This window comes from Conger conger, chromosome 10 (assembly GCF_963514075.1).
Source record: "Conger conger chromosome 10, fConCon1.1, whole genome shotgun sequence".
NCBI lineage: Eukaryota > Metazoa > Chordata > Actinopteri > Anguilliformes > Congridae > Conger > Conger conger.
The window spans coordinates 9,362,482-9,376,595 of NC_083769.1; the positions used below are offsets into that span (position 1 = coordinate 9,362,482).

General features: G+C 45.5%; 1 protein-coding gene across 1 annotated transcript in view; it reads left to right on the forward strand.

The window, feature by feature from the left end:
* The first annotated feature begins 373 nt into the window (after window positions 1-373).
* cttnbp2nlb (CTTNBP2 N-terminal like b) overlaps window positions 374-14,114 on the forward strand; it is a 43,220-nt gene continuing 29,479 nt past the window's right edge. Inside the window, exons 1-2 of the mRNA XM_061257565.1 lie at window positions 374-485; window positions 9,770-9,877. Coding sequence (XP_061113549.1) covers window positions 447-485; window positions 9,770-9,877 — 147 coding nt within the window. The 5' untranslated portion in view covers window positions 374-446. The remainder of the gene's footprint in view (window positions 486-9,769; window positions 9,878-14,114) is intronic.

Below are 14,114 nucleotides of genomic sequence, written 5' to 3' on the forward strand. Positions count from 1 at the left end.
ATACATGTGCTTATGAATGTGTGGCTTATGAATGAAAGTGGTAAATGTAAAAGAAGCCGGACATATGGAGGTGCGTGCGCAATGATGAGACTAACTGTAACTACAGTCAGCACGACCTCTTAAGTAAGAAGGTGGTCAGTGAATTATTAAAGATGAAGACGTATTTAAGTAGCCGTGAGGAATGCGAAGGAAATTACTTCATAAATCAGTGCAGGACAGAAGTAGCAGCGGGCGAAACAAAGTCTAAACAAAGAGATTTATCCGACACCCGTGCGACAGCCCCTTCCCCCTCCTTCTGCAACCAATACCCGTCTCCTATAGGACAATACGCCCGAATTCACTCCAGCCCATAGGCTGACTGTTTTGCCAAAGATTTTTGTCCATATTTTCCGCTGGGACTGGTCTACAGTAAGTGTACTTTTAATGGTAAATGTTTGTTTTTTTGGATGGGGAAAATTAAGGAAGCTGGAACTGGGCGTATGAAGGTATGGTCGTTTACTTGCTTTTAACGCGTACTGTTTTGGTGTGAGTGTGCGGTGTAAAGATTTAGGATACAGGCCATCGTCAAGTTAAAAACTTGCTAAAAAGCCGAAGCTTGGGGCAGATGCTCAATGAAACGTGCACGATTTTGTGAACTGAAGAATGAGATTTCTCGAAATAAGTAAATGATGCAATTAGCGCTTATCGTAAGGAAACATTTTCGTGTAGGCTACTCATTAACCGTCGACGATATCGGAGTTTTGAATAATATACCTTTTAAGCGGTTGATATAATTACTTGTTCGAGTTTTGGTCGGAGAATTGTCAGTTACAAAACAAAATGTTTCGATATTTGGTCAGGGATGTTTGATTTGTGTTAGCTGCATTCTTAAAAAAAAGAATTACTAGATAACAAAAACATGCTCTTAATACTGAGTGTCGATTTGCTTTATGCTGCCGACAATTAGTCTGTGTAGTTGATTTAAGGCAAGTTTCTGGTCTTTTTGTGATGTGGGATGGATGGCACGCTGGCAAATAAAAAATATTTATTTTTTTTAAAACACCAATAAAAGTGTTAAATGCCATTCGTTCATTCGTTTTGTTGGTTTTTGGATTCACAAATACATTTATCACTTTACTGCGTTTAGTGTTCCATTATCCTGGGGCACTCAAATTGACCCCCCTCCCCCCGACCCCCCTTCCCTCCACCTTACACTAGATGGAACATTAAGGATAAATATCTGGCACTGTGGACTAAAAACGCAGCCAGGCGCGAAGCAGCGCATACCGAATAAAAGGCCTGAAAGAGTGATGTGATTCTGAGGTAGCCGAGGATGACGAGAGAGAAGTTAATAGTTTAATAATTCCCCAAGGCACCAAATAGCAGACTTCAAACCCTAAATTCTTGCATGTCGTGTTATTATTATTTTTCTCCCATGATATGCCACTCCCATTTAGTGCGATTGTAAAGATTTATCGGTGTTGAGTTGGTCTGGGCTGGTATGCAGTGAACCTGCTATGCAAGTGTTTTGATGGGAGGTTACAGAGTTACCAGGACTTGGTTCTCTATTTATCGTTATTTTGTATAGCCCCATTTACAGGTTATTGCTATATATATTTCACAGACAACAAAAAACATGACAATATGGAATATCTGAAAATATGATCAAGTTGAAGAATAACTCATAAACTGTCACAGGGTGATTCACATGTCACATCTGTGATTGGCCAGCTCTACATATCCGCTAATTAGCCAGCCCTGCACATCCTGTGATTGGCCAGCTCTATACATTGTTTACGGGAAAGATACTCATGAAGGCAGTTCGCCTGCAAAAGCACATAATCTCAGCTATTATCTGGAGAGGAAGCCGTGAGCCTTTAAGAATTAATGAGCCCGAGGCTTGCTGACCTGGCCATGGGGAACGCCTAAACCTCAACCCAATAGGAAGCCCCGCCACTTTCCCCTTACATCTCCTCTGAGTTCGGCATAAGATCCACAATGCGATGCCTTTTCCACACAGACTGGGAAGCGCCCTTAGTCCCACGGCGGGAGCGAGAGCCAGTCCGGTTGTTCCGTTTGGGATGTTCGCTCGGTAATGCGAGTCACAGTGCTAAAGAGATCTGAGACCGTTTGTAGGGCATCGTTGACCTGCAGCCATACCCGGCCGCGGGTGGCTAATGGTGTTCCAGCCATGCAGATTATTCAGGGATGTCTCGAGTCAGCATAGCTCCCATGCCTCAACCCCTTTTGCTCGCCACTGAACCGCAGTTCTGCACTTCAACCTCACACGCCCTAGAGTACTCTATGGACCGGGGATAATCAAATCATTATCCTCGAGGGTTTTCCACCTTCTCTTTACCCTCAGTCAGGTGTGGAGACCGTCTGGCCATTCGGCAGCACTCATTGTTCACTTAGTTACCCGGGAGAAAATAAAACCTGGGCTGAATTTGGAGTCCAGGGCCAGATTTGACCATCCCTGCTGTAGACCTAGCAGTCAGAGCCCACTTTCGTCTAGGCCAGGGGTGTCAAACTCCAGTCCTGGAGGGCTGCAGTGTCTGCTGGTTTTTTTGTGTGGTTTCCTTTCAATCAGCAGCCAGTTATGGCCTTGAGAACAAGGTGTGTGGACTCAATGAAAGACTCTCATGCTGAAACACACCAAAAACCAGCAGATACTGTGGCCCTCCAGGACTGGAGTTTGACACCCCCGATCTAGGCTATGTCATCTGCCATTTTGCACGTGACACCCTGTAAATTCAGTTGGATTTTGATTGGCCATCGGTGTTCTATTATTCACACAGCTGGATAAAAGCTCTGAAAGTGGTCGTTGTCCTTAAAGTTGCGGTGTGGCCATTCACCTGAATAAGAACGATTTTTAAAACGACATATTTATAGTTATTGTTATCGTTCTTGGTGTGGATGGGCCTTAACAGCGCTGATCTAGGAATGTGTTTTATTCCTTTAAGCTCATAATGGGTTTAGAATAGAGACAGGAGAAACCTGATCCCAGATCAGTTTCTACTCTGAGATCCTTCATGAATATGGGGGTCCAGTCCAGGCCTGAGTTTCACCTGATCCAGCCAGAGGTTTGCTGGGCTCCAGAAAAAAACAGTGTGAAGGGGAGGTTGTTTACCAGTAGAGCGCAATTCATTTATAAAGCAGTCGTAAATTCCACCCGCTTCAGAGAATGAACTTTGCCTCCACGTTCCGCCTTGACACCGTGGCAACCCCCGGGGCCGAGCCCTCTTCGCAGGGCGGACTGTTGTTGTCGTTGGAAACCCTTACAGATTTTCCTGTCCAGCAGCGCTGGAGCCAACCTTTGGCGGTCCTGGTCACGGTTAAGGAAGGCCTTTATTAATTAGCCCCGGACATCTGTTTGCCTAAGCTGGGCCTCAAAGCCTGCAGCAGTTGGACACACGGCACTAAAATAACTTACGAAGGAGAAAGGAGAAAGAGTAGCGACCGACTTCTCCTAGTTTTTTGCTCACTTACAGATGTGACAATTATATAAAACTTTAATCTACAGTACGTACCACAACAATTCTGAGATTACTTTTCTCCAGCGTTGTAAACAAAAGGCTTATGTCATTTGATGAGGTTTGAACATTTTGTTAGCTAGAAATGTTTCAGGGACAGGTGCGGTGTTCTTTAATTTGCCTGGTAACGAAGGAGTTAAAGTGCTTAAAGTAGGCATCCGACTCGTCGGGTCACTGAATGCATGACGAAAGCAGGCCAAATGGGCATGCGACTACGTACGGATGACGGGAATTAGAGTGACAGCATTGCGGTGTGGTCGGGCTGAGGTTATGTAACTCCGTGCACTGGGCTGAAAATAAACTGGAATGAAGGGATTACTGCCATGGCCATTTTACTGGGAAAATGGAAACAGAGCAGTGTGGGAATCTTTTCAGTTTCCCATGCTAACGTTTTGACCCCGCGATGCCTTCCCTGAATGCCTATTCCATATGTTTTCAGTCGGCCTAACCGTCATCTGGAAGCTGGCAATTCCACTGAATGGGTCCACCGGTCTATCAGATTTGAGCACATATTTTAAACCTACATGCAGTGAGCACTTTATTGGGTATACCTGTACACCAGCTTTTTAATGCAAATATTTTATCAGCCAATCATGTGGCAGCAACTTAATGCATACAAGCATGTAGATATGGTCAGCTGTTTATTCAGACCAAATGTCAGAATGGGGAAGAAATTTGATCAAAGTGACTTGATCAAATTTGATTGTTGATTGTTGCTGCCAGACATGGTGGTTTGAGTATCTAGAACGGCTGATAACCTGGGATTTTCATGCACAACGGTCTCTAGAGTTTGCAAAGAATGTGTGGAAAAAAAAAAACATCCAGTGAGCAGCAGTTCTGTGGGCAGAAACGGCTTGTTAATGAAAGACGTCAGAGGAGAATGGCTGAAGCTGGCAGGAAGGTGGTATGCAGAAGAGCATCTCTAAACACAAAATGCGTCAAACCTCGAAGTGGATAGGCTACAGCAGCAGCAGACCAATAAGCTTAAAAGAAGTCACATTTATCAGTTGATCGAATCTGTGCTGAAACGTGAACTTGTAAAGTTGCAAAGTCTTACACTTGCTTTGAGGCCGGCGGGTGCCGTCTGCATTAGCGTTTTTCCCAAGTCTGTAATTAACATTCTGCGCATGTGGTCAAACCACAGACCGCTGTGCAGAGCGCGCTGGTGTACAGATCCACGACATACATTTTTGTATTTTCCTTATAGTTGGAAAAATCTTCTCGTAAACTTGACAAATACATTTCAATTGTGGACTTTAAACTCGATTGTGATTGAAGAATTCTCCGGCTTTTAACATCTGTTCTACTTTTCATTATCGTTTTGGCTACCCCTGTCTCATTCCCCATTTGATGTTGTAACGTTTGTCAACTGTTTTGTTGTGTAACTTTGTGTTTCATGCCAGGCCCCCCTTGTAAAAGAAGTTTCGATCTCTGGGTTTTTACTGGTTAAATAAAATAAAATGCGCGTTCCTCCGCTGTGCGTGCCGGGAAGGCGTGTCACGCAGAGACAGGTCTGCAGATTTTGCATGCGTAATGGAAAGGATTCTTCCTCGTTCCTGCCAATGAGTTGATTCCGTGTCGAGCACTTGCGTGAAAATATGAAGACAGACCTGTATCTCCGAGCAACAATAACAAAACATTCGAGCAGCGCGATGTTCGGCAAGTAAGAGCAGGTGTCGTTTATTATCGCTATTACACTTGCTTGGCGTACTGTGGAAAATGTAGGCTAACTCTCCTTTCCGTGCGAGGGTGGTCTTTGCGCGAAATGTGGTTGGCTTTCACACACAGCTTGCCAACCTGTGATATGCTGCACCTCAGTTCAGGCTAACCAGCTGTTATAAAGCTTATTTTTTTCAAGAGTGACTTTTTGGTGCTTTCCATGGGCAAAGAAATGCAGACAAAACATGATTGTCCTAAGATTGGTCTCATACTTAAATATGCCACTTATTTACCCCAAATGTTAGTGTGTCTTTTAAAAGGTAAATGCTCTCACTTCTTATTTTGAGTAAGTGGCAGTGTGTATACTGAATGAGTATATGAGTTATAGGTTTTGTCCTAGGACATGCAAATGGTAAGTTCATTTGAATGGGAAGGGTCCTCATTAAGTTAATGGCAACGTAAATGTATTTTACGTTGCGCTAATGAGAAAACAACACGAGTGCATCGTAAAAAGTGCCATAAATCGTCAGTAATGTTAGTTTTACAGCCCCAGCAGGCAACTGGAAGGGTTTCTGTTAAAGATTGAGACTACCACACTGCCTCACTGTCAGAAACAGAGCCCGTGAAAATTTGACCAATGAGAACGATGACGGTAGCACCAAAAACCGCTCTTGTGTTTACGGTCGTTACTCAGAGTCGTCTTGTGTTGCGGCTCCGATGATGTCACGGCTGTGGAAACGATGGGAAGTTCGGCCTGCTCTCAGACCTCATGCTGAGACCTGTCTGGAAGAGGGCTGCGCTGTAAAAAACGCCTGATTCACAGGAGACCACAATTCAAGAAAAAAAATGCATGCTGACCATACGAACTGTAAATCTGTGTATGTCCATGTGTGTGTATGTGTGCACATATGTGGGTTTGTGTGTGTATGTGTGTGCATGTGTCTGTGCTTGTGTGACAATGAGTGTGCATGTCTGGATGTGCTTGTGTGGGTTTGTGTGCGTTTATGTGCATGTGTGTGTGTGCATATGTGTGTTTGTGCAGATGTATGTGTGTGTGTCTGCTTGTGCGACTATGAGTGTGCATGTCTGGATGTGCTTGTGTATATGTGTGTATGAATGAGAGTACAGTGTGTGTGTGTGTGTGTCTGCTTGTGTGACAGTGGGTGAGCATGTCTGGATGTGCTTGTGTGTGTGTGTCTGTGTGTATGAATGAGAGTACAGTGTGTGTGTGTGTGTCTGCTTGTGTGACAGTGGGTGTGCATGTCTGGATGTACTTGTGTGTGTGTGTGTGTGTGTATGAATGAGAGTACAGTGTGTGTGTGTCTGCTTGTGTGACAATGGGTGTGCATGTCTGGATGTGCTTGTGTGTGTGTGTGTGTGTGTGTGTATGAATGCGAGTACAGTGTGTGTGTATGCTTGTGTGACAATGGGTGTGCATGTTTGGATGTGCTTGTGTGTGTGTGTGTGTGTGTGTGTGTATGAATGAGAGTACAGTGTGTGTGTGTGTGTGTCTGCTAGTGTGACAATGGGTGTGCATGTCTGGATGTGCTTGTGTGTGTGTGTGTGTGTGTGTGTGAATGAGAGTACAGTGTGTGTGTGTGTGTGTGTGTGTATGAATGAGAGTACAGTGTGTGTGTGTGTGTCTGCTAGTGTGACAATGGGTGTGCATGTCTGGATGTGCTTTGTGTGTGTGTGTGTGTGTGTGTGTGTGTGTGTGTGAATGAGAGTACAGTGTGTGTGTGTATGCTTGTGTGACAATGGGTGTGAATGTCTGGATGTGCTTGGGTGTGTGTGTGAGTGTGTATGAATGAGAGTACAGTGTGTGTGTATGAATGAGTACAGTGTGTGTGTGTGTGTGTGTGTGTGTTTTCCCCTGCTTACACACACTCATTTCCATTACCCTTTCCAGTAAGAGCGCCCGGTTGATCTGATATTTCAGGACTCATTAGTCAGGATGTGACAGCATGGAGAGGCAGCGCAGGGTCTAAGTGCTGTGCAGCGGACGTGCGGGAGCAGCGGGGTGACTCAGCGGCCGTTTCAGACGCCTGTGCGCTCCCTTGTCCGGGTTTACACCCAGCTCCCTCACAAGCCCTTTTTGGGTGTTCGTTGTAGAGCGGCGTCACAGCCAGACAGACAGCGCAAATCCTGGACACTATTTATTTTTCTTTAAACACCTACAAGCTGTGTACGCACATTCAGTTAAATTTAGAGTTATTCCGTATGCATACTTTGTAGGAAAGATGGGAAAGGCTTGAATCTCGATAGAAATCTCAATAGATAAAGGTAACAGGTGCTGTGCCTCATAGCATTGAATGTTTCTGAAGGTAAACGTGGTAGATTTAGTTTTAAGTACTGTATAAGAAGCACTAGGGCATCAAATGAAAAACTTTTCTTGCTAGCATGGCTTTTTAAACCCTTTTCCTGAAGGACTTATCCTAATTTTCATTGGTATGCAATTTTTCTTTTTGATGCGAAGACATGAACCTCCCAATAAGTAAGGTATAAACCTTCCCAGTGGGGGGGGGGGGGAACTCAAACTGTGGTGAAAAGAAAACTCCCAAGTGAGAGGAGTCTCTTTCTCGGATCTTCTATTGGAAACAGTTACAGTCAGACTAACAGCTAATAGGGAGGTAATGGGGAATCTACAAGCAGAATAACCACAGGGTTGGGAGAGATTACAGCCCACGGTATAAGACTCGATGGTAAAGAGAAAAGTCGAAGCAGAGACGTATGTAATAACAAGCCATGTCAGATGAGGCACAGCTGGGCAGCGAGGCTGGATCCAGCAATGGCCACACTCTGTGCTCTGACCACACAGCGCATTAACACAGCTTATCTCTCCCCACTCGAGCGGTTTTAAATCAAGTTTACTGAATCAAATGTATTCACACATTGCAGTTCACCAGACATTCGTCATAATATGCTGGACAGCACACCCTGGCCTGAAACCCTCATCAAAGCAAGGCAAGCCAAGGGTAATAGTGGCAAGGAAAAGGTCCTTAGGTGGACAAATCTCAAGAAATCTTGGGAGGAATCAGACTCAATAGAGGATTCCTGGCCACCCCATTGCCTGGGTCCATAGTGACCAACAGGGTTTTCAGGGAACAGCATCTCACCCCATTCCCTTATGGACAAGCTGAAACGGAAGTTAGAGCAGCATTAGCTTCCGCGACATGACAGTGAAACGGTTCTTTCGCTGGGAGTTTTTGGTGGGCGGGGTGTCGATTTGACTGATGCCAAGAGGGCGAAAAAGAGGGCGAAACAGATATAGCCTATAGCTCTGGGGGGAAGACTACGTGCTGCGGTGCCAAAGGATATTTATTTAGGAGAAGACAGAGTGACAGATATAGGACTGACAGATATTTGATCTAAGTACACACCCGCTGGTACACGATGATGTCAAATCTCTTAAAATCTCATTTTCCAGAAAGTGGATGGAAAAGCACTGTGAAAATATGCGACAATTTAAATGTAATAAATTGTTTCTAATATACACTTTAAGTGAATTTTGATTTCAGCTTGCCTTTATCAATGCATCAGCATCCCTTCAGACATTAAAGCACACTGCTTATGCCATTCTAAAATCCCCCAGTGTAAAACGGGGGTGCTGGTAGAAAGGTGTGTAGTCAGCATGCTCTGCACAGCCTGGAGAACAGGAGCCCGGCACTTTCCGGAACATTTCTTTCCAAACACCCGCCACCCTACAGCTGCTGAACAAATATATTCAAATATTAAAAACTCTGCTCAGAACCAACAGATTTTGAGCAAGTGTTAGGAAAAGAGACATTCGCTCACATATACATGTATTAATTATGCTTCTCCGAGTTTAGGATGAAAACGCAATTAGCTGTGAAAAATGTTTTTAAAAACAAACCTAAGAGCCTGCCAAATGATTGGCGAGGCCACCAGACTCTCCCCTTCACTGACAGTCTGGCAAAACTACCCCTCAGACTGTTTACCTGACAAGCATACATTTGAGACATACATTTGAGAGTAGACATTACTTCTAATCACAATAAAGACCAAGGTGTTAAGAAAACACACAGGATTATAACCCAGGTCTGGAAGTGGTGAAGACCATCACACCACCAATGTACTCATACACAGAAGGGATTTTGTGCCGGTCTAGAGCTTGGGGTGTCAAACTCCTGTAGGGCCGCAGTGTCTGCAGGTATTTGTGGTTTCCTTTCAATCAGCAGCCAATCAAGGCCTCAGGAACAAGGTGTGAGTGGACTCTTCAGCCAATCAATGACTTACAACAATCAGTCGTGGTGGAAGATAATGAAAACCAGGAGACACTGCGGCCCTCCACAATTTGTGTTTGACATCTAGAGTAGGAGTCACCAAGCCTGTTCCTGGAGATCTACCGTCCTGTAGGTTTTCACTCCAACCCTAACACAGCGCACCTCATTCAACAGCTAGATAACTCATCAAGCTGCTAATTACTAGAATCAGGTGGGCCAAATTAAGGTTGGAGTGAAACCTTACAGGATGGTAGATCTCCAGGAGCAGGGTTGGTGACCCCTGGTCTCGAGAATGAGTCCCTCTCCCGTCACCTCTCACTCACCTCTCACTCTGTGCCGTTTCGATCCCCCCAGGAATCCAGGATGAACTTGGAGAAGCTGAGCAAGCCGGAGCTGCTGACCCTCTTCAGCATTCTGGAGGGGGAGCTGGAGGCTCGGGACCTGGTGATAGAGGCGCTGAGGGTATGTGTCACCCCTCTCCCCCAATAACGAGTCAGCAGGACAGGATTCTGCAAAACATAATCACGATTCTGTTTACCGTTTGAAGAAGACCAATACCCCGGAGCAATGCAGGGTTAAGGGCCTTGTTCAAGGGCCCAACGGCTGCATGGATCCTATCGTGGCTACACTGAGGCTTGAATCTTCCGGGTCGCAGTCATGTACCTTAGCCACAAGGCTACAGGCTGCCCCTTTAATGAGCATAGTCATGATGTAGACATACAGTCTACATCATGTCCCCATACATACAGTCCCCATTCCACAAATCATGGTCCGTGGTGCTGGTTCTCCCTTTACCTGGGAATCGGATGGGAAGACAGTTTGGCCAGTTGGGAGCAATCATTCTTAAGTTCATTGTTAATTATACAGGAGAAGAGAACACCAGGGCCAGAGTTAATGATCCCTGGTTTACGTAGTCAGTTACTTCATCACCAGCGGGATGAAGGAACAGTCATTTGTTTGACTTGTACTGCATTATATGCTTTTGCCCGTCCATCCAAATCTTACAGGTGTATTGTTTCAGTGGACAACCTCAAGACGGTTCCTCTTCATGAAGCATCTGCTGTAAGCTCAAGTCATAGAAAGTCAATGTCGTAGGCCGATATTTGGACGTTTTCCGGCAAAACCAAAGGCCTTAAAGCCCTTAACGGCTTGATTGACAGGCAAAAGCTTGTAAAGCTTGCTTTTCGTCCAAGGTACACCGTGATTGCTTGGCACCTGGAATGCACTGCACTGTTGTGGCAGGCTCATGAAAGGAGAGGGTATGGTTGCCAAGTGGAGCTGCCAAGAATCCTTAGGCACTGATCTGGGACCAGCCTCAGTTAATTTTGTGCGTTTAGAAAAAGCGGCTGGTTCGGTCCTGGATCAGTGCCTACGGGACCATCATTTAGCGGTTTGCTGAATATTTCGACTGCAGATTCCTTGATGAGTGTCTGAAGCTTCCACTGCACTTATCTTCAAAAGGCTCTGAAAGGATGCTGGGTGGCTAATGCTGTTAAATTGGCTTGGTCATGTTTTTGTGATGTGATGATGTGATGGATATCTATTCAGATATCTACATGTATTTCAGACAACCTGCCAGAATTTCTTTGTAAGGCAACAACACGCACCTCAAGGGACTCCAAAGCAGCTTGTACACTGACATTAGTGGGGTTTCCATCCAACCGTTTTTATTTGAAATTTGAATTTGTGCATACAAAAACTGCAGTGGAAACGCCCGCAGTGATGCATGGAAACCGATGGAAACTTCTCCAGAAAGCGCAAAATTGGGCAGCTGGCCCAGAGACCCTCCCACAGATCTCCGGCTGGCCCCAGCTGGCAGTCTTTTGATTACGTCATCTTGTTGCCCCCTCTTCAGAATATTCAGAACATTCACAACATTCGTTGATGGAAACAAATGGAATTTATCTTAATTTCTATCTTTATTGCTGAAAAATTTGGCTGGAAACTAAGCTATTGTGCCTCCAGACGTTGTTCTCAGGGTCCCCTCCTAATGCCCCCACCATGATCAGTGAACATTTCTACAAAAGAGCATGCAAGTCAAGAAAACAATGGATACGCTGTTAATGACTTGGAGTAAACAAACATAGCATTCCATGCATCGCTGCATGGGATCACCTCGGTTGGTTTTCTCCTGGAAGGTCATGGCTTCCTGCAGGACAGCCAATACGAAGCACATCATTTTGTAGCCAAGAGCAGCGCTGCTGACGTCATGCATGACAGCTGAGTGGGCGAGCAGCATCGAGCAGAACGCCCCTCAGGCGTTGCTGGCTTTCACGTCCTCGCCCCACTGCCTTCCCCCGCTAACCGCTAACCCCAGCACATGACTCAGAGACCCAGTCCTGACCCTCCCACCCTGGCCTGACTGCCTGGCCATTCCCATGCCCCGTTATCCAGAGCCCAACCTCCAGTAAACCCCTCTCTGAACCCTGTGACTTCTGCCATAACGTTCATCAGTCAGTGGTGGGTCAAATATGTACTAGAAATACTTCAACTCTTTAGATGCTGGTATTTAAGACTTCAGCTTGATGGATGTCTCTGCTTCACTGCAGAGATCTTAGTTGAATTCTGTGAGGCATGGTTTTTATACCACCAGATTACCTTTTTTTTAGAAAAATTCTACTTGATTCCCCTGGTCAGCTCAGAGAATCACATCTTAAAATACCAGTTTATAAATGTGTAAATGTTTATTGTTTATCAAACTTGTCAAAATGCGACAACTATTTTAATCAAATTGCAGTTGATGCTAGATTTAGCCTTTTTGCATTCTACTTTACATCTTTTTTCGTTGTCTTAATTACTGAACTTTAATTTTGAAAGACAAGTCCTACCAAATAAGCCCATTTGCAGTTCCTTCCCTCACCTTGGTCAAGCACGGACCTTTCTGCTTACCACTTTTCTCTCCCTTTATCTTTCTCTGGCTTATTTGTGCAAATAAAATCTGCCTCGCACACAACCTAATAAGCTGCAGGCTGAGTTTTTTGGAAGGGCAGGTGTCCTCCCTCCCCTCATCCAGGCCCCAGTTAGCCTGCCCAGTCTGAGATAGAGTAGCCTGCTTTTCAAAGGGAAGAGCTAGAGCGCAGAACCAAACTTGGAGTCACCTCCAAGACAATAACACAGACCGCATGCCTCACGAGCCAGGAGGAGGAGAAGAAGCGGAGGAGCACTCAGGCACGAGGATGGGGCACCGCCTGCCCTTAAAGGCAAACACCAACATTTTGGGAAATTACCTTTTGTCTGACTTACCCAGACTTGTAAAAACAAGAGAGCATACATGTGTGTTCAGCAGTTATAGTTCCAACTGTCTAAACTCCAAAAACAATGTCTCTCGTTTGAATTTAAAATGACTGCACTGAGAAAACAACACCGAAGTGAAGAATGTCAACAGCAGCAGTCTATTCAAACCCACGGAGAAACTGTCCATTTGACATGTGCTCAGACTGCTTTTGGTGGTCATTGGCATCCCTTTTAAAGAGTTCACCCTTTCAGCCACGCTGTTGAGAGTGCGGTTGGTGGACTCCAGTAGAGTTGCAGGAAACTGATGATGGTGTTGAGGGCATTTTACCTTTGACTCAAAGCACTTGGTTTCATGAACGTAGGGGACATCCTGACAAACAATCTGTGAAAGCTTTGATGATGTAAAAAAATCAAGACAAATGCAGTTAATTACGTGGTTGAACAGCTCATGTGTCTCCATTACAGCCAATTACCTGAGTCTACCACCTGCTGCACATGCCCAGAATCCTTTGGGGCGTTTCATAAAGTGGGATTAAGGAGCTAGCCGGCTGACTTTTCGCAAACCTTTTCAAGGGGATGAAATGTGACTGGACGAAAGCTTGAGTTTCAACATATCTACCAAGCTCTACCATGCTCAGTAAAATACCACACCGCTCTGCGCTTTCTCTATAATGGGGTACAGTTAGCAAACCGCTAACAAAGATGCTCCCCTCCTCTGTTCCCCATGTTATGGGGGAAGCCTGTAGCCTAGTGGGGTACATCGGGACCCAGAAAGTTGGTGATTCAAGTCCTGGTATAGCCATGATAACATCTGCACAGCTGTTGGGCCCTTATGCAAGGCCCTTAACCCCTGAATTGCTCCTGGGGGATTGTCCATTGCTTAATCTAATCAACTGTAAGTGACTGTGGATAAAAGTATCAGATTTTTTCAATTGTTATTGTCATCGTCATCAGGATTTGCCCGGGCAGCAGTCTATCGGCTTTAACCTTGCCGAAGCGGTTCACATGCGTATCTGTGTCACAGCAACCATTAGCCGGCATGACTGCGACTTCTCCTCCTCGCTCTGGCATGGTAGAGAGCGGGACTTGTCACGCTCCAATACTCCCCTAAACAGAGTCGTGTTTTCTGCCACAGCGCAATGTTTGCTTTTGCCCTCAGCGGCCTATCAGCTGGGCCCAGAGCGAGCGAGTTGCGTGTCATTATTGACCCACAGCCTCTTCGTTCAACAATGGCTGCCTGGAGAAGCCTTTGTCTTGCCTGGGGGTTGAGTGGAGTCTGGGTCTGGCGGGGGGGGGGGGGGGGTCCCTGTTGAAGTTTGGTTGAGATGGATATAAAATGGCAGCTTTGCGGTCAATCCTTGTGCAGGCAGAGGCCGAGAGGCCTGGAGGTAAATTAATCTCTCTGCATTGACGTATCAAACACCGACATTGAGTGTGTAGACCTGGCTCTAAAACAGGCCTACTT